This window comes from Microtus oregoni, unplaced genomic scaffold, assembly GCF_018167655.1.
Source record: "Microtus oregoni isolate MIOR12 unplaced genomic scaffold, Mior012 000109F_ref0000275, whole genome shotgun sequence".
NCBI classification, from domain to species: domain Eukaryota; kingdom Metazoa; phylum Chordata; class Mammalia; order Rodentia; family Cricetidae; genus Microtus; species Microtus oregoni.
This window is the reverse complement of record NW_024544727.1, coordinates 263,114-282,136: the sequence shown is the minus strand read 5'-3', so window position 1 is coordinate 282,136 and position 19,023 is coordinate 263,114. Positions and strand designations below refer to the sequence as shown.

At 54.0% G+C, this 19,023-nt stretch overlaps 1 protein-coding gene across 1 annotated transcript in view; it reads left to right on the top strand.

The window, feature by feature from the left end:
• LOC121443520 (adherens junction-associated protein 1) overlaps positions 1–19,023 on the top strand; it is a 115,685-nt gene that overhangs the window by 40,829 nt on the left and 55,833 nt on the right. The window contains exon 2 of the mRNA XM_041645270.1: positions 12,033–12,835. Coding sequence (XP_041501204.1) covers positions 12,033–12,835 — 803 coding nt within the window. The remainder of the gene's footprint in view (positions 1–12,032; positions 12,836–19,023) is intronic.

The following is a 19,023-nucleotide window of genomic DNA, read 5'->3' as shown; positions in this document are numbered from 1 at the left end:
AGGATAGCCTGAGGGAGGCTAGAAGGCCTGGGGAGAAATCCCCTTGTGGGAAGGTAAAAATTAAGGCAGTCATGACTTGAAGGAAGGGGCAGAGGTTCCCCTCTCTGTGGTCATTGTCACAGAGGAATGAGTGGGAGGGAGAGCAGAACGTTCTGGAACAGACGGAGGGCTCCAGCAAGGGTTTTTCAGGGAAGAACTTACCTTGTGTCTCAATGGCAAAGATGAGGCCCAGTCTTTGGGCTTAGGCATCAGGATGTTTTCTTTGGGCTTTCTTCCTGGGAATTTGACCCTGTTCTAAGCTCCATACCTAGAACCTGTTCAGTGCCAACAGGAGCCACCTGACCTTGGAGACAGTCTGACCTTTGTCACCTACCCTGTCAAAAAGGCCACCCTAGAGCCAGGAGCCTTGTAGTGTGACAGCGTGTTAGAACTTAGGGTTCCGGTGACATGCAGAGATGGGCATGACGTGGGGCCACCATGCTGATGGCCTCTGTGGCTCTAGCTGTACAATCCAGCCTGATGGAGGCTACTTTGGACAATGGTCTCCCCTTCATCTACAGGTAAAATGTGCTGTCTTACCTGCTCAGAAGACAGGAACATTCCAGATCATGATATCATACCCTTTCTAGAAAAATTCATAATGAAAGAAGCTAGAGGTGGCCAGGGAGGGACTCAGGACCAGGAAGCGCTGGAAGCTTGCCCCTACTGTAGCCTGAAACTTCAGGTGTGTTGGTGCAGGTCAGTGGGGGTCTCCAGGCCCATCCACCTTGGCCTCTAGTCAGCCAGACCTAGTCTTCCTCCTGCTTTTTGTCTCTTCCCAGAAACCTGGGCCTTTTAGGAAATGCTGTTGGTTTCCAGGCTTCCAGAAAGAGTCCCGTGACACCTACCTCCTAGGAACACAGACAGCGTCACTAGGAACCTGGCAGTTCCGATCCCAGGGGAACAGCTCCTGGGCAACACAGCTGGCTCAGCTCCACTGTGATCTTTGGAGGAGTCATTACCCAATGACGACATCTTGTCCCCATGCCAGCCGACTTCTGTCACGGCAGCTTTATGCCATGGAGCATTCCCGCTGGGCTCTGGATGCTCCTCCGGGAGACCTCTGCAGACAGTATGCTGCAGGGAGGTGATCAGAGGGGATGCTGTCATGGCTGCGGCTCCAGGAGATAGGGGGATGATGAGGAAGGACAGTGTGTGCATGGGCTAGCGATGTTGTGTGTGTGTGTGAGCACGATTCGCTTGTCTGTGTGCACGTGTATGAGCCTGTGTTTGCACACATTTCCTGCGCATGGATGGTATGCCTGTGCATGCATGTGCGGTGTGAACATGTGTGTGCATGCGTGTATATCCCACCTGCCTGTGTCTGGCCCTGTGACTGCAGGTCTGCATGTGTATGTGTGTCTATGTTCTTGGTCTACAGAGGTGGATATGTTGGGTCATGTGTGAGTGAGATGAGACTAGAGCATAAGAGTGAAGGAGACCTGGGACCCTTGAATCAGGGGACGGAAATCTACAGTGGTGTTGAGAGCCTCACGTAAGAAGACTTCTCCAACTCTTGCTGTCCTCTGCCCACACTGTCTGGAAGAAGTGATGTCTCCATCAGCAGTTCAGGTCCGATAGCAACAAGGAAACCATTGTCTGAACCACAGGCCTCCTCTGGACCACTCTCCAGAGACCATTCCAACACTGGGAGTTGGCCTGACCTAGACCTCTAGACTGGCAATGCTGGTGCCTCTGCAGTGTCCCCCCATCTCTGCAGTGTCTCCCCCATCTCTGCAGTGTCTCCCCACCTCTGCAGTGTCTCCCCCATCTCTGAACTGTCTCCACTACCTCTATAATGTCTCCTCACCTCTGCAGTGTCTCCCCCATCTCTGCAGTGTCTCCCCACCTCTGCAGTGTCTCCCCCATCTCTGAACTGTCTCCACTACCTCTATAATGTCTCTTCACCTCGGCAGTGTCCCCCCACCTCTGCAGTGTCCCCCCACCTCTGCAGTGTCTCCTCCACCTCTGCAGTGTCTCTTCACCTCTGCAGTGTCTCCCCACCTCTGCAGTGTCCCCCACCTCTGCAGTGTCTCCCCCACCTCTGCAGTGTCTCCCCACCTCTGCAGTGTCTCCCCACCTCTGCAGTGTCTCCCCCACCTCTGCAGTGTCTCCCCACCTCTGCAGTGTCTCTTCACCTCTGCAGTGTCCCCCACCTCTGCAGTGTCCCCCCACCTCTGCAGTGTCTCTTCACCTCTGCAGTGTCTCCCCCACCTCTGCAGTGTCTCCCCCACCTCTGCAGTGTCTCCCCACCTCTGCAGTGTCTCTTCACCTCTGCAGTGTCTCCCCCACCTCTGCAGTGTCTCCCCCACCTCTGCAGTGTCTCCCCACCTCTGCAGTGTCTCTTCACCTCTGCAGTGTCCCCCACCTCTGCAGTGTCCCCCCACCTCTGCAGTGTCTCTTCACCTCTGCAGTGTCTCCCCCACCTCTGCAGTGTCTCCCCCACCTCTGCAGTGTCTCTTCACCTCTGCAGTGTCTCCTCCACCTCTGCAGTGTCTCCCCCATCTCTGCAGTGTCTCCTCCACCTCTGCAGTGTCCCCACCTCTGCAGTGTCCCCCACCTCTGCAGTGTCTCCCCCACCTCTGCAGTGTCTCCCCACCTCTGCAGTGTCTCCCCACCTCTGCAGTGTCTCCCCCACCTCTGCAGTGTCTCCCCACCTCTGCAGTGTCTCTTCACCTCTGCAGTGTCCCCCACCTCTGCAGTGTCCCCCCACCTCTGCAGTGTCTCTTCACCTCTGCAGTGTCTCCCCCACCTCTGCAGTGTCTCCCCCACCTCTGCAGTGTCTCCCCACCTCTGCAGTGTCTCTTCACCTCTGCAGTGTCTCCCCCACCTCTGCAGTGTCTCCCCCACCTCTGCAGTGTCTCCCCACCTTTGCAGTGTCTCTTCACCTCTGCAGTGTCCCCCACCTCTGCAGTGTCCCCCCACCTCTGCAGTGTCTCTTCACCTCTGCAGTGTCTCCCCCACCTCTGCAGTGTCTCCCCCACCTCTGCAGTGTCTCTTCACCTCTGCAGTGTCTCCTCCACCTCTGCAGTGTCTCCCCCATCTCTGCAGTGTCTCCTCCACCTCTGCAGTGTCCCCACCTCTGCAGTGTCCCCCCACCTCTGCAGTGTCTCTTCACCTCTGCAGTGTCTCCCCCACCTCTGCAGTGTCTCTTCACCTCTGCAGTGTCTCCTCCACCTCTGCAGTGTCTCCCCCACCTCTGCAGTGTATCCCCCATCTCTGCAGTGTCTCCCCATCTCTGCAGTGTCTCTTCACCTCTGCAGTGTCTCCTCCACCTCTGCAGTGTCTCCCCCATCTCTGCAGTGTCTCCCCCATCTCTGCAGTGTCTCCTCCACCTCTGCAGTGTCTCCTCCACCTCTGCAGTGTCTCCCCCATCTCTGCAGTGTCTCCCCATCTCTGCAGTGTCTCCTCCACCTCTGCAGTGTCCCCCCACCTCTGCAGTGTCTCCTCCACCTCTGCAGTGTCTCCTCCACCTCTGCAGTGTCTCCTCCACCTCTGCAGTGTCCCCCCACCTCTGCAGTGTCTCCTCCACCTCTGCAGTGTCTCCCCACCTCTGCAGTGTCTCCCCCATCTCTGCAGTGTCTCCCCCATCTCTGCAGTGTCTCCTCCACCTCTGCAGTGTCTCCCCCATCTCTGCACTGTCTCCACTACCTCTATAGTGTCTCTTCACCTCGGTAGTGTCCCCCCACCTCGGCAGTGTCCCCCCACCTCTGCACTGTCTCTACTGTCTCTATACTATCCCCCTCTGCACTGCCCCCTGGCTCTGCACTGCCGCCCCCCGCCTCTGCACTTCCCCCATCTCTGCACAGTCTACCCCCCCTGCGGTGTCTCCCCTGTCTCTGCACTGTCTCCCCTGTCTCTGCACTGTCTCCCTGTCTCTGAAGTGTCTCCCCTGTCTCTGCACTGTCTCCCCTGTCTCTGCACTGTCTCCCCTGTCTCTGAAGTGTCCCCCTGTCTCTATAGCGCCTGCCTTGACTCTTCAGTGTCCCCCATCTCTGCACTGTCTCTCCTGCCTTTTCACCCTATTTCCTCCCTCTGCTCCCCTTTCCCTACCTTCAGTTCCTATCCCGCCTTTGTTCCATGTCACTACATGAAACTTCTTATACCATGACCTCAGAGGAGAGACTATTTTCTCAGTTTCTTCTCACGGCTGGAGCAGACTTCTAAGGTGGCAGTGTGGATAGGTGTGGCCTATAGACCAGGAGAAGGCTGTGGGGTGCCTGTCTGTTCCTTCCCCCTCACTTATTCATCCCTTCTCATCACTGACTTGACTGTCTGCCTTTGGGTGGTAAGCACAACTGCTGTGGGGCCAAGGTGTGCCACAGCGAGACTCCAGGATCTCCTTCTCACTTCCAGCTGGTGCAGCTATAGGCCCTCCGCAGGAACACCGCCACCACTGCCACACCCGCAGATGCCAGGAGAGACCTGTGGACTCACCCTGGCTGACCTGGGGACACACTGTGGCGTAGCTGTCGGTTCACAACTACCTAACTCTATGTTAGCCCGTGGCAGCCCCTCTCTGTGTAGGTGCTAGGGGCTCGGGGACTGAGACCGACTGTCTGTGTGCTCCATTTTTTCTCCTTGCCAGTTTAACAAGTTCCTGGCTGCCTTGGTGGCCTTTGCATATGACAATGTAACAGTTGTTACCAAACTAAATTAGAAAACTCCCGAGATGATACAGGGGAGGCCAATGAGTGCTTTAGACACAGGTAACAAGTTGGCATTATTAATAAGGAGCTCCCATGCTGCCTCCCGGAGCAGTGGCTTTAGGTATGGACAGCTAACTGGGAGAACTTTTTACTTTCCAGTCCAGCAGGGACCATGGACCTCCGAGAAGCCCAAGTCCTTCCCAGGACAGACTGCTTATTTCTCTACGTACTGCTTCGTTTAGTTCATATTTTAAGACACATTCCTGTTGAGAGGCCCAGCTACTATTTTTTGCTGTTTTTCCCCCTGCAAAATGAGAGTAACGGTGCTTCCTCTTCTCGGTTACCAAAGCATGAGACGAAGGCACGGTGAGAGGAGACTCGGCGCTCTGCGCCTGGCACTCCGCTATTGCTCAGTCTCTGGGCCAGCTATTTTAGGATCCCGCCGTCTTTTCTCTCCTCACGCAGCCCTCTGCCGTTTGGCTTGCTGTCGCTAGATACACATGGTGCTGTGGCTCTCATGTTTTGCATGACGGCCTAGAACCTTCCCCAAATATCTTCCCAACCAGATATCCCTGCCTGGGAGATGGTCCACCGCGCTCAGAGCTGCTCTGTGATCCGCCTGTGTGTCTGCTTGTACCCATGTTCTCCTGGAGTATCTGCCTCGTCACTTGGCCCCGCTGCTGTCTCCTGATGCTGCCCCCCTGCCATGCTGTATCTTTAATTGAGAATAGATTGAAAATGAGATTAAAGTGAGGTCCTTGGGTGAGTGTGGGAGCTTCCCGACATATCAGTCCCATGACGATGCCCAGGAGGGCTTTTTAGGGCCTGTAACTCTGCCATGATAGCATGCTCCCTGGCCCTCTGAGATTCCTGGAGATTATATGATTGCTGGACTGCAGACGTGATCCAACACATCTGTGTGTGACTGTGTCAAGTCTGTTCTGTGCCTCCGGGGAGATGGAGAGGGCATGAGGGTTTAACCCTGCGTGTGAGTCAGTTCATCCTGGGATACCTGACCTAGACTTTGTCCCAGGTACAGAGGGAGGCTCAAGGTGTGTAACAGGCGGCTGTGTAGATTAGCAGCCTACTAGTGCAGCGGTGACGGGGGATATGTGACAGGAGCTGAGTCAGAAGGGCGTCCGGGAGAGCTACAGGCACTTCAGAAGGTAGCAGGCCCTGTGTCCCACTGTGGAACTTCTGTAAGGGAGGACACAGCAGCCAGGGATCAGCCGTGGACACAGAAGGAGACTCCCTGTCTCACTGTGGAACTTCTGTAAGGGAGGACACAGCAGCCAGGGATCAGCTGTGGACACAGAAGGAGACGCCCCATTGCTGGGACTGAGAACATCACCACCCACTGTCCTGCCCACCCACAGCTCTCACCGCTTCACCACTTTGCGCCTCCAGAACGCTCGCGGGCATGTTGCCCAGGCAACCAGAACGCCACTGTGTTGTTACCCATCAGTGTCCCTCAAGCACCTGTGAAGGCTCTGGAGCCATATCTCCCTCGTCCCAAAGTCGCTGTGTGCTCCCAGGAAGGAGCAGGGCTCGAGCTTGCTTGGCTACTGGAGAGCAGTGGAGAAATCAGGACCCCAGGGCACCTACAAAGAACGCAGCCAGCGGTACTTGCCACAGTACCCCTGGGTACCTTTTAAAGAGCTTTTCGAATTTAGCCTGCTCTGTGGGCAGGACAACTGAGGCACAGAGCAGTTATGTAAACTGTCCATGCTTGTATAGGTAGCAGGTTGCAATGCCAAGGCCTAGACCACCATCTGAGACTATCTTTGCTCTTGCCAAGATGTTCTGCTGCAATAGGAGCAGTGTTTGGCCTCAGTGGTCCCCCTTTCCAATTCCACCGCCCCATAGCCCAACTGAGGGACATCTGTAGCTCCCCACTGGCCCATAGATGAAGCTCATCAAAATCCAGAAGCACTGTCAAGTTAAAAGTACCCTCAGGAAGTCAGAGACTACACACCAAGTTAGGTGGGATCTTGGGAAGCTCCTAAACCAAAACGAACAAGATTGGAATACAGCCTAGAGCCAGCAGCCATGAGATTGTGACAGGGGGAGTCGGTGATGTGTGTCATATCAGGGGAAACTGGGAGGAGAGTCCTCAGAACGCACCGTTCCCTTGCAGCTTCCGTGTGAATCTCAAGTATTCTGAGGTGAACAGCATTCTTAGAAAGTTCACAGAAGTGGGGAGAAGCCAGGAAGTGTCTGGGGTGGGACCCTGGTTCTGATGTCCCCATCCCAGCTGAGCCCCAGGTGAAGGGGCGTTCTGATCAAGCATGAGAGAGGACTGCCTCACACAAGGCTGACCAGGTGCCCGTGTCTCCCTGCCGTTGTCTTTGTAACTCCAGCTCCTTGAGTTGATCATTCCTGGCCTGGCTGAGAAGTTGCTGATAGTGAAAGGCTGGGTCTGGTTTGAAGGGAGGGAGGACCTCAGACTCCACACTACCTACCTTGTGTTTGTGGTGAGGAAACAGGGCCTCCCAGAAAAGGATCCACAAGCCTGGGCTCTGGCTAACTTCTACAGCAACTTTAGGGTAAAGATCTGGGGTAACACAGCTGGTGCAGGCAGGCTCCTGCAGTGGGCTCTGAGACAAAAGTAGCCTGGACCCGCCACCTCTAGGCAGTTCTGACTTCTACCTGCAGTGTTCGAGGTGGCTTTGGCCACACGACACCAGGAATTCACTCTTCCCACTCCCCTTGACTGTGAGCCCCATCGAGAGGAAACTGCTCTTTCCGGGAGCACACGCTGCCACATCTGGGTTCCCGGGAGGGTATGACTGTGGGTGAAGAGACGTCTATGTCTCTCTTAAATGACAGTGATTTTCTTCAGTGGAGAAACTATATAGAAGGGAGTGAATTGAACCTCAATCCACTGAATCTTATTAAACCATTCTTGGGGAAAAGTGATTTCAATAAAAATTTAAAAGGAAGAGAAGCAAGGAGCTGCAAACTAGAAAATAAAGGCAGATGGAGGCAACGGTGTGCAAAGCTCGCGGGCTCTGCTTTTCCTTTGCACGGTGTCCTTGGAGATGAGCAAGAGGTGAATGTCATGAGGCCAGGAGGGACCCTAAGTCCTAGGGACTCCCATAGAGCCCGCTCCACACAGACTGAGTCTCACAGCATCCACACACCTTGCCTGTGACTCAGAAGGCTGGCTCAGGCCTTCCGGTTTGCAGACAGGGCTCAGGATTAGGAGGTCACAGAGAGTGTCCACATCAGTCCCCAGAACACTTACACACACTCGCTTCCGAGTCCTGTCCTTTTTTATTGTTATTGAGATGTAATCTACATGCCATTACGTTCCCTGCCTTTGAGTGCATGGTCCAACGGTTTTGTTTTCATACGGTGTCTCACTGCCACTGCAATGAATTCCAGGACATTCCGTCACCCCCAAAAGAACCCCTCCAGTAGGCAGTCCCTCCCAAAGAGTCCCTCCCCTGTACTCTGTGGTAGCCACTGGAAGGTGGGCATCTTCCATCTGTGGCAGACCCAGAGATCGTGCCGAGTCTTCCATCTATGTGTGGCCCTACTCCTGGCTCCTTTGCCTTTGTGTGTGGATGGTACCTCCTGCCTTTCGGGGATCAAATGCTACTCTGTGTCTGGATGTGTCCCATGTGCTTATCTGTTGGGTGATGCTTGGGGTGTTTGCATTGGGCTACTGTGAGGCGTCACATGATACACATGAGTGTCCAGGTATGTACCTTAAAGACTGTATTTGCCACATTAGTGGTAGCTCTGATTTTCCAAGGGTCACCAAATTGTTTTCTACAGCAGACAGGCCAGTTCACACACCCATCGTGTGTGTGTGTGTGTGTGTGTGTGTGTGTGTGTGTGTGTGTGTGTGTTTGTGTGTGTGTGTGTCCTAGTCTCCCAGCAACAGCAGCAGCAGCGACCACAGCTCTTGGTGTGTTCCATCTTTATTGCTATTGGTGACCTTGAGGAATGAAGCGGGTGACACATTTGAAGGGCCAGTTGAAATGTTCCGGAGTTTGGGGAAACTCTACGTGGCCTCCTGGGTGAACATGTGGCCCATTGGCACTGGTACTTGATGGTAGGGTAGGCCAGCATGTTGCGAATCCTCCTGTCATCTGGGAGGATGTCAGACAGCTGACAATGCCTCGGTGCCTTCCTGAGGTGGAGCCCTCTGCTAACGGCTTCATTTTGTATCAGAGCATGTCTGAAAACCCCTAACTCTGTACTGAACACCCGTGGTTCTGCAGGAGGAATAAGGAGAGAAGGCCCTTGTAGAGTTATAGGGGTTCTTGAAGACCAGTCCAGGGGTGTCCCCTGCAGACCAGACCTACTGCCATGAGGTCAGGTCTCATGCAGGGCCCAGCACTCTACTGTCCAGTGGGGCAGGCCCTTGTCCCAGCTGACAGCTGCTTCCCCCGCACTGCCCTCTATTTCCCCTCTGAGCAAATGCAGCCCTTTAAAAGCAATCTGCTGGGCTGAGGAGGAGCAGGGCATCCGCCGCCTCCCCAACCCCATTGCCAGGGTTGGGTTTTCTGCATAACAGCTGGGTGTCTTGGAAATGAGAAGGTTTCTATGGTTACCAATTACAGCCCATGATTGGTGAAAAATCACAGAAATATCCTGTGTGTGAAGTTATGCCGGGGAGGCAGGCCTAGGCTTAGGTGCTGTGGTTTTAATTTCCTGGGGCAATATTTCTCAGAGTACTGACGGCAGGCAGCTCTGTTTTCCCGCTTCCCAGTCGGCCTGCCCCGTGGGGCTAGGAGACATCTAGGGGGACTTGATGGGGCCTGCTGGCTTCTGGCAGAATTTGGAGGGAACTACTGAGTTCCGGTGCGGTGTGATGAAGCCTGGAGAGCCCAGCACAGGCCTAGGAGTACTAGAAGGATCTAGGATAGGGCTTGAACTGCTGGGGGGTCTGGATGGTTCTCTAGGGCAGCTGGGATGAGGGCAAGGGTGCTAACTGGGCCAGGAGAGGCTTAGAAGGATCTGGTGAGGCCTTTTGGGACCCGGTGGGACTTGCTGGGGTCTGACGGAGTCTAGTAGGGCCAAATGGAGCCTAGAGGGATATGGTAAGTCTGGGTGGGATCTGTTGAGACCTGGAGAGTAATAGAATATTCCAATGGAATTTGGGTATGGTCTAATGAGTCCTGGAGGCACCTGGGGTCCTAGTGAAATCTGGAGGGAATTGGTGGGACCCAGTGGGGGGTAGGGGGCCCTGAGGGGCCTGGTAAGGTTTGTTAGAGACTTGTAGAGTCATGTAGGGTTTGGTTGATGGTGCCACGACAAGCTGGCCTAGTGGCATCTCACTCACAGGGAAGCAGACACCTCTCCAGATATGCAGGCAGAAAGACCCAGGGTTCTCACCATTCTGTCCCTACAGGGTCACCTGCAGCTCCAAGAGGCCCTTCCAAGTATGCAGGGGAGTCTCACACTGACCTAGATTTCTGCTCACAGTGATGACAACCCTGTCCCTGCTGGAGCTTGGCTGCTCGTGCAGAGTAACATCACAGAGGTAGAAAGAGCCCAGAGGCATCAGCCTAATGAGCTCTTCCTCCTTCAGACGGCGAAGTGCTTTCATTCTGATTAAAAAAGCCGGGCCTTATTATTTGGAGACCGGTGCTTTTTGCTAATTAGTCCCAGTGAACTCAAGCTTCTTTCTCAAGGGCCAACTCCTTCCCAACCATCAGTGGTCTCAGCTTCAGGCACGTGGGGTTCAGTACAGGCTGAGAAACATCGTGCACGTCCTTGAATAAACACAGTTCCATCCACTGAAGGGCAAGCTTGCACGCTCACACTGACACAGACCCACACTTGGGGACAGAGATGTATAGACCCAGAGAGAGATACAGAGAAAGACACAGTCACCAAGACACATGGATACCCACACAAATAATTACACAGATGGACATAGTGGTACCTTCTTGCACACTGACTCTCACACCCAGGGGAACACTCGCAGATACAGCAGTACGCCCACACATGCTCAGTCTCACGCCGGCAAACAAGCTCACAAATTGACTCCCTCAGACTCTCACGCACGAGCAGTCACATCCGGCACTCACGCACACCCACCTGGATGTGCTCCACCCCCTGCCGGCACACGCATCCACGTGGGCTTCACACGCCCGTACAGTGGCACACCCTGACACATGCAGTCACTTTTTAAAACGCACACACGTGACGCCGTATAAAGATAAACAACCCCACGTGCGTTTCGGGGCCTGGCAGGCACAGCTGTGGAGGCTGGTGGTTCAGGGTACCTAACACCCCGCACCATCTCTCCCTGCAGCAGCCTCTGGGGAAGTTTTAGATTCCTTCTAACTTTCAGATGTGAAGTTAGTTGATGATGAGAACTGACTTTGAGTGGCACCTATAATCAGTCCTCAATTACCTACGCTGGGGGAAGGAGGAGCGCGTGGGCTACATCCTCCACTCCCGGCTGTGTGGGTCTGCGTTCTGTTCTGGATTTCCGTGTGCCGTTACAGCATCCCTGGGTCTAGAGGGGACTTGGGCTCAGCTAGTGGAGCTGCCCATGGACTCAGGACAGGGATGGTCCCAACAGGACCCAGACAAGCGGATATCATGTTTCCCACCTGCTCCCATCAGACTCCACTCCTGATTGGCTGTGCTCAGTCTGGTCTTTCTCAGTCCAGCCCCAGCTGAAGATGAGAATTTCCAAAGGGCATCTGCATCAGAGATAAACAGGAGGGGTGGAAATGTCAACAGAGTAGGCACCTAGAACTGAAGCTTCCAGCTTTTCCCGAGCTGCAGCGAGTTCCCAGAGCGACACCCAGGGAAAGCCAGACAGAAGGAGCGTTGCTGGGCTGTGTCCAGGTGGAGGGCAAGCAGGCGTAAGCTCAGCTCAGAGGACTAAAGGGTCATGGGGTTTGGGAAGGGTGGAGCAAACCCTGCACTCTAGGGGGAGACCCCTCCCCTCTGCCTCCTGCAGCCTCCCAGAGCCTGAGGCCTAGTCAGCTGGCCACTGGGAACAGATGTTCTCATCACTTTCTGTACCTTTTGTGTTCTTGGAGCCTCACCTCCACTGTGGGCAAGTCTTCAGGGGCAAGATGGAGGAGGGGGCTTTGGTGGCCGTGTCCCATGCCATAGAAGGGGGCTCTTAGGTTACCATCCAAGAGGTCCCTGAGCTGGAAGCAGCTGTCTCCAACACATAGTGACCACTGTAGAGGAACACAGTGCATGCGCCTGAGCCAGCCCAGAGGCTTCTGGGGTCTTTTCCAGATTCAGATGAGCTCTTTTTACAACCAAAAGTTACCCCCATCCGGTGGGGTTAGAGATGGCCCTGGGCAGAGCCATCTTGCTGCCCCACTGTCCGCTGACTACTCTGCTCTCTCTCCTCAGCTCCATGTCCATCCGATGGCCCGGCCGCTCTCTCGGAAGCCATGCCTGGATACTGATAGCCATGCTGCAGCTTGTAGTCGACTTCCCGTCCTGTGATTCGTTAGGCCCAGGGCCTGAGTTTCGGCTTCTCTCACGCCCACAGAGGCCACAGCGGCTGTGGAGTCTGCGAAGCGGACCCCCAACAAGGCTACCAACACCAGCCTGGAGTCCCCGCTCTGCCCGGGCCGAACGTGCGCACGGGCCCATACAGATGCAGACTCCCCGTGCTCGGAGGGCCCACAGGCCCAGGGACCAGGTGGCCACCCTCGGACCCAAAGGGGGACTCACCAAGCCCCCAGCTGCCACCGGATCCAGCCCTTCCCTCCCTTCTGCATCGGCCTCATCCTCCATGGTGGCCGCTGGCACTGCAGAGCAACAGAGCCTCCTCAGGCGGGGCAGGAGACACACGCATGATGCAGAGTTCAATGATTTCGACTTTCGTGGTGGCAGGCCCACGACAGAGACAGAATTCATAGCCTGGGGGCCTACGGGGGATGAGGAAGCCCTAGAATCCAACACTTTCCCTGGTGGGTTCGGCCCCACCACGGTCTCCATCTTGCAAACACGGAAGACAACTGTGGCTACCACCACCACCACCACGGCCAGCACGGCCACCACCATGACACTGCAGACTAAGGGGGTCACTGAGTCCCTAGATCCCTGGAAAAGGACCCCTGTTGGGGTTAGCACAACAGAGCCTTCCACCAGTCCCAGCAACAATGGGAAAGATATCCAGCCCCCAAGGATCTTGGGGGAGACCTCAGGTAGGTGGCCTCTTTGTTTTGCTGCTCTGGCTTGGGGAGAGGCAGGATGCAGGGTGGTTTGGGACAGGAGGCTGTTCAGATGTCCCCAGGAGTATAAACAATGGCAGAGAGAGAAGAGCTGAGTGTGGGCTCTGAGGAGAGATTGGCTGCCATGTGGAACACAGTAACTTCAGTGCCTACCTATATGGTTATATTCAGGCTACAGTCTCCCGGGCACATCACGTGCCAATGTTAAGGGACCTTGTGATCTTCAGAGCCTTCAGGGTATTGGCTGCTTGGGGCTGGTTCACTGCTAGATGGAAATTGTCCCAAGGTTAGGAATGACCTTGAATTACCAGGAAAGACGAAGGGCAGATGAGGAGAAGAACTCCCTGTGTTGCTGATTGAAGCTCTGCAGATGGGTTCATCTCTTCCCTCAGGGAGGAGTTGGGGGAAGGCCTCTGGGATGGAGCAGAGATGCAAGGCTTTGGCTCCCTGACCCTGCAGTCCTTTTCTCGGGCCATGTGGACAGTTGTAGCTCCTTGACTGGAGACATCTCCTTCTGTGCAGCTCTGCTCATCTTCTTCCCTGCCTCATCCTCTAGTATCTGCAACAGGGGTAGCCCTGGTCATGCCCCAGGCCAGGGTTTGTCCCGATGCCAGCAGCCATGGGAGAAAGAGCTGGCAGCTAGTCCCCTCCCACAATCCCCAGCATGGCCCACGGTAACATGAAAGTTCGGGCATGTGGGCATCGCCCCCACAAACAGCAGTCCTTGCTGATCCTCCCACATAGGGAGAAGCTCCCGACAGCAGCAAGAATGGCTGGGGGTGAGACTCAAGCCTCAGGCTGGTGGGAAGGAGGAGGGGCAGCTCCTGAGGTTCACTCTTGGGCAGTTAGTACAGCATCTCTGCACCTGTTTTTTTCTTTGCACCTGTGCCTCCTTCTACTTTGGGTAGGCAGACATGGGCTAGCCGTTGGGCAGGTTTTCATGGGGTAAAAAGCCTTTCTCCTTCAACCGCTAACCTCCTTCCTTCCTGCGCTGAACAGCAAAACCCATTGGTTTTATCCTGCAGCACCTTGGTCCTCTGGGAAGTTCACCCTGAAAACAAAACTAGTCTTAAACCACTAGGACAGGGACAACTCTAAGCCTGGCAGCTCCTGGGAAGAAGATCTAGGGTTGTCTAGGTGTCTGGCCCATAGCCTCCCTGGGGAATCCACAGTGTTGGAGCGGAGACAGGGGCATGAAGGAGGTTGCCAGTGGCTGTTCATCTCAGGGCCAGACGTCTTGCAAGCAATTCCCATTGCATCTGTCTTAACTTCTACCGACTCATCAGCCGTAATCGTAATGGAATTTGGCGCTCCTCTCGCTGGCTGTCACCTCCCCTGAATACGTCACTCACTGTATAGACACGGATGAGGGAACAAGTTCCCATTTGTCCCAAATTACATCTGCTATTACGAACGTTAAACGCCTGGGACAGCACTGTGAGGCTTAGCAAATTAACTCACGGTACATCGGCTGTTGCTAATCCAACCCGACAGATGCTTATCTCCAAAAAGATTTATGGTTCTTCATAATATAATCTGCTGCTAGATTAATTTGTTTAGCAAAACAGATTTAGAAGAGGGAAAATATGTGTGTTTGCTTCGAATGCAGAGAAATGTAAATTCTGGCAATGATGCCAGCCTGCAGGAGAGGGGGGCCTCTGAGCTGGCCTGCTTGGGGGATGGACAGCGGTGGCTCAATGAGAGAAGAGAAGGTTTGCAAGGACGCCTGTAGCCAGACTCCCTAGAGTCCAGTTCTCCCCAGAAGCAGTTCATGTTAGGTCCTGGGGAGAGCTGCCCATTGGTTCTGAAGATGGGATATCTTGGATGACTGAGGGGAGCCATATAGTCTCCAGATGCTTGTTTACAACATCATATGGAATCTGAGGGAGTAGGGGTGGTGTAGAGAATCTCCTAGCTGAGACGTGTGTAGTCCTGCATGGCTGCAGCAAGGAGCAGCTGGCGAGGGCTGCCTGTATGCCTGCGATTCTGCCCTCTGTTTTCTGTTGCCATGTCAAGGTCTCCTCTCACAGTGCCATCTTCTTCTCCTGAGCTCTCAAAGCTGAAAATTCATCCTGTACACCTGCTGTGCTGGTTCCATGATCAGGGTCTAGATTCTGCAGAGAGACCATACCTACCTGCTGTTTTTATACCCAGCTGGAGTATCTAGAGGATGTGCTTGACCATGTCAGAGGCAGGAAAGCTCAGCAGGGACTGGAGAGCTCCAGCTGGTGGCACCCTGAAACCTAGAACTGGGCCTCCATGAAGTCAGTTCTGTTCTACACAGAGGCATCTTAGGATTTTGGTTTTGTTGCTTCTGCATACAACAATTTAGGAATGATACGTTACATTTTCCTGAGGTCCAGGCTTTCCTATTGGCAATGTGGGGACTCTGGAATTACTCGGGGCCTAGGGTTGCAAAGAATAGCTTCTGGAATTTCCAGAGCGCTCCTCTTTCAGGATTCAGATGACGAGTGAAAAGACTGGTCGGTGTTCCTGAATTTTAGAGTAGTGATCTTGCTTGGGCAACAGTTTATCCTCTCCATGCCTCCATGGGGATTCAACAGCTGTCTGATGCTGATCTTTGTTGTACAGTTAAAGTACACAGTTCCCTTCATGAGCATAGGCTCTGACACCTCCTAACTGTCCAGTGTGTGTTTGGCAATGTTAAGATAAGTATGAAGATGATGATGGCAATAATGTTGAAGATGGAGATGACAATAATGGTGACAATGGTAGTATCAGTGGTGGTAGTGGTGAAGGTGATGATGAGGATGACAGGCTGGTGAGATGATAGTGTTGGTATGAATAGTGATGGGGAGGTGGTGAAGATGTTGACACTGGCGACTCTGGGGATGGTCATTCTCATGAACAGAGTGATCATGTTAATGGTGGTAGTGGTCATATTGATGGTGATGACATTGAAGAAGGTGGTGATGTTGGTAATGATGGGATGATAATAGGCTAAGTGCTGCTGATGGTGGTGGTGATAGTGGTGATAGTAATGGTTGTGGTGAGGGTGATGATGTTGGTGAGGGTGGTGGTGATGATGTTGGTGATGGTGATGATGTTGGTGAGGGTGATGATAGTGATGATGTTGGTGGTGGTGATGATGCTGGTGAGGGTGATGATGCAGGTGAAGGTGATGATGTTGGTGATGGTGATGACAGGATTATAATGGTGGTAGTCATGGTGATGGTCATAGTGGTGATGATAAAGTTGAGGCCAGTGATGGAACTGCTGATGGCATTGATGGAAATGATGGTGGGGATGATCGATGGTGATGAAGTTGGTGGTAACAATTATGGCAATGGTAAAGACAATAGTAGTTATAAGGTTGGTGGAGATGGTGGTGGTGGAATAGTAATGATTGTGCTTGTACAAATGTTATGAATGGTGGTGATGGTGGTGGTATCGGTGCTGCTGGCAATGGTGAGAGCAGTGATGATGTCGATGACAACAGTGGTGTCATCTCAGATCCTTGTACTGATTGGCTGCCACCAGCATTGAGGATCCCGTTAATGAAATCCCGAGGCCTTGCCTCTGACCTTGATGCTCTCTGGAGAGGTGTAGATGCTCTGGTGGAACTGCTTGGGATGGAAAATCACCTGGTGCATAGGCACAGGGGTGACAAGCTGCAGCCTTACGTGTGTGCTGGCAGCGGAGAGATAGGTCATGTGGCTCGGCAGTTGGCCTGAGGTTGAAGGAGGAGGCTCCCTGCAGGGTGGCTTGGTCTATCTCTCACAGCCCAATTACCGGTCTGCTCCGAATCAGAAATCAGAGTCTCAGGGAGAAACAGAAAGTCCTTGCATGAGCTTTCACCTCACACTCAAGGGAATCCACGAGGGGCTCAAGCCAATAGATTCTGGCTGGTAGACAGGCCCTCTTCATAAATGCTTGGAAGATAGGCGTTTGGCTATGATTAGTGCTTACCGCAGACTCTTGGACTTGCATGGTGGTGTGTGTTTCATGGTTGGTCCAGAGTGCCTGGAGCTATTAGACACTTTCCGCAGCTGTGAGATTCAGATCTCTCAGAAGGTGAGCCACCTAGGAGGGCAGCCAGGCCTGGAAGTCCCCTTATCATTGAAGGTATCTCTCCACTTAGATGTTACTGGAGTCCTTGCCTCGTCATTTTTACATTGCATCCACTCATGTGTCTTCAAGGATCACCTCTAAGCCGTTCTGTGTGTCCTCCTGTGGGGCCTTCAGTGTCTTTAGCTGCGGTGGCTGTAAGCACTGGAGGTGGGGGTGGGGCAGTGATGCTTTCCTTGCACTTCAGCGGTCAATGGGTCTGAGCAGGGGAACTGAGCGGCTGACCATGGGATAATGTTCGGTGACAGTGAAATATTCTCTAAATACTGGCGTTGGAGTGGAAGGAAATTAGAAGCAGTTACACCCATGAGAGGCCAACTCCTTCTATTGAGAACCACTGTGGCAATTTAAACAGCGAGCCCCTTTTAATTAAGTTGCTGGGTATTTGCTACCGGGGAAGAGGCTCTGTCCTTAATTGAACGACGCCTGCAGCAAATGGCTCATGAACTTCAGAAGTTTCCAGTGGCTTCACTGGGATAAGAGCATCAAAGAACAAAAGTGTACGAAGCTCCTCAACCTCTTCAACTGTGGACCACAGCTTCCGGAGTCTCTGTGGGAGCTGTCTCAGCCAACAAGGCCCCGCAGCACGCGAATGCTGTACTGTTTATGTCACAGGCGAGGGTGAGGGATGACCAGCAGCTCCCTGGTCCCAGTGTCCGCTTTTGCTGAGTGAAGCCCTGCTCAGACCCAGGTGGAGGGAGACTCATTTGGCTCCCCTCTCCTGGGGAGCATTTGGCTGGTCTTCTTTCATTTCCCTTACGTGTGCTGCATCATAGCACTCAGCGCCCCTTCAGCTCCTTTTGTCCCCCAGGGCCTTGTTCTCCTTCTGAAAGCTAATCAGGGGTGGGAGGCTCTCTGAGGCTGGTCCCACACACTACCCATCCTGAGCACAGGTTACCTGGAAGCTGCTGAGACCGACTCTCCCCAGCCTTTCCCTTACTGGAACCTGGAAGCCTGTCTCTGCGTGTCATCCTGCAGAGGGGTGGATGTGTTCCAGTGAAGGACCCGAAGGTCCTCTTGGCTGGAAACCAGTCTCATTTCTGAGAGTGAGAATGTTGACTAAGTGAGCTTGGGGGAGTCGGGGGTCTCACAAGGGCACCCTGATGAGCACATCTTACATTCCACATGTCACCATATGCTGCTTGGTAACAACTCCGTGTAACATACATGTGACTGAACGTCCAACTGTTATCTATGCCTGGGGAGCCATCCTGAGCACTGAGCTTAGATATCTGACGGAATGCCATTTTTAGCACCGTTATTCCTGGTGTAAGAAGACCAGCTTTAGAGCCACTGACTTCCTGATCATTCATGCACCAAGCCATCCATTCTCTTCAGTTGATGTAAAAGCTCTGCTAGGAGCGGCTTGGGGGCAGGGAAGCCTAGCCTTTCGCACTCTTTCCAAGGGGTTGGAGATTCATTTGGGAAGGTGAGATAGGTCAGGGCACACCCTCACGTAAGGACAGCAGAGTTGACCCCAAACACCACTTTCACAAGTGACACTGGCAGTGCTGGGGTCTGAGGACATGGAGACTGCTGAAGGGAGAGGGGCTGGGACAGGCTGTGGGAAGGGGGCATTGACTGAAGAGTTGAGTGTGCATAGCCTTATCTAACCTAGAGTCCTTGATGGAAAACTTATTTGAAGACCGTTGCTCCTCCACTGCTCCTTGGCTACCCCTCCACTGCCCCCTTCACTGCCCCTCCACTGCCCCCCCCACTGCCTTCCAGTGCCCCTCCACTGCCCCCTCCGCTGCCCTCCACTGCCCTCCACTGCCCCCTTCACTGCCCCTCCACTGCTCCCTCCATTGCCCCTCCACTGCCCTCCACTGCCCTCCACTGCCTTCTACTGCCCTCCACTGCCCTCCACTGCCCTCCACTGCCCTCCACTGCCCCTCCACTGCCCCTCCACTGCCCTCCACTGCCCTCCACTGCCTTCTACTGCCCTCCACTGCCCTCCACTGCCCTCCACTGCCCTCCACTGCCCTCCACTGCCCTCCACTGCTCCTCCACTGCCCCTCCACTGCCCTCCACTGCCCTCCACTTCTCCTCCACTGCCCCTCCACTGCTCCTCT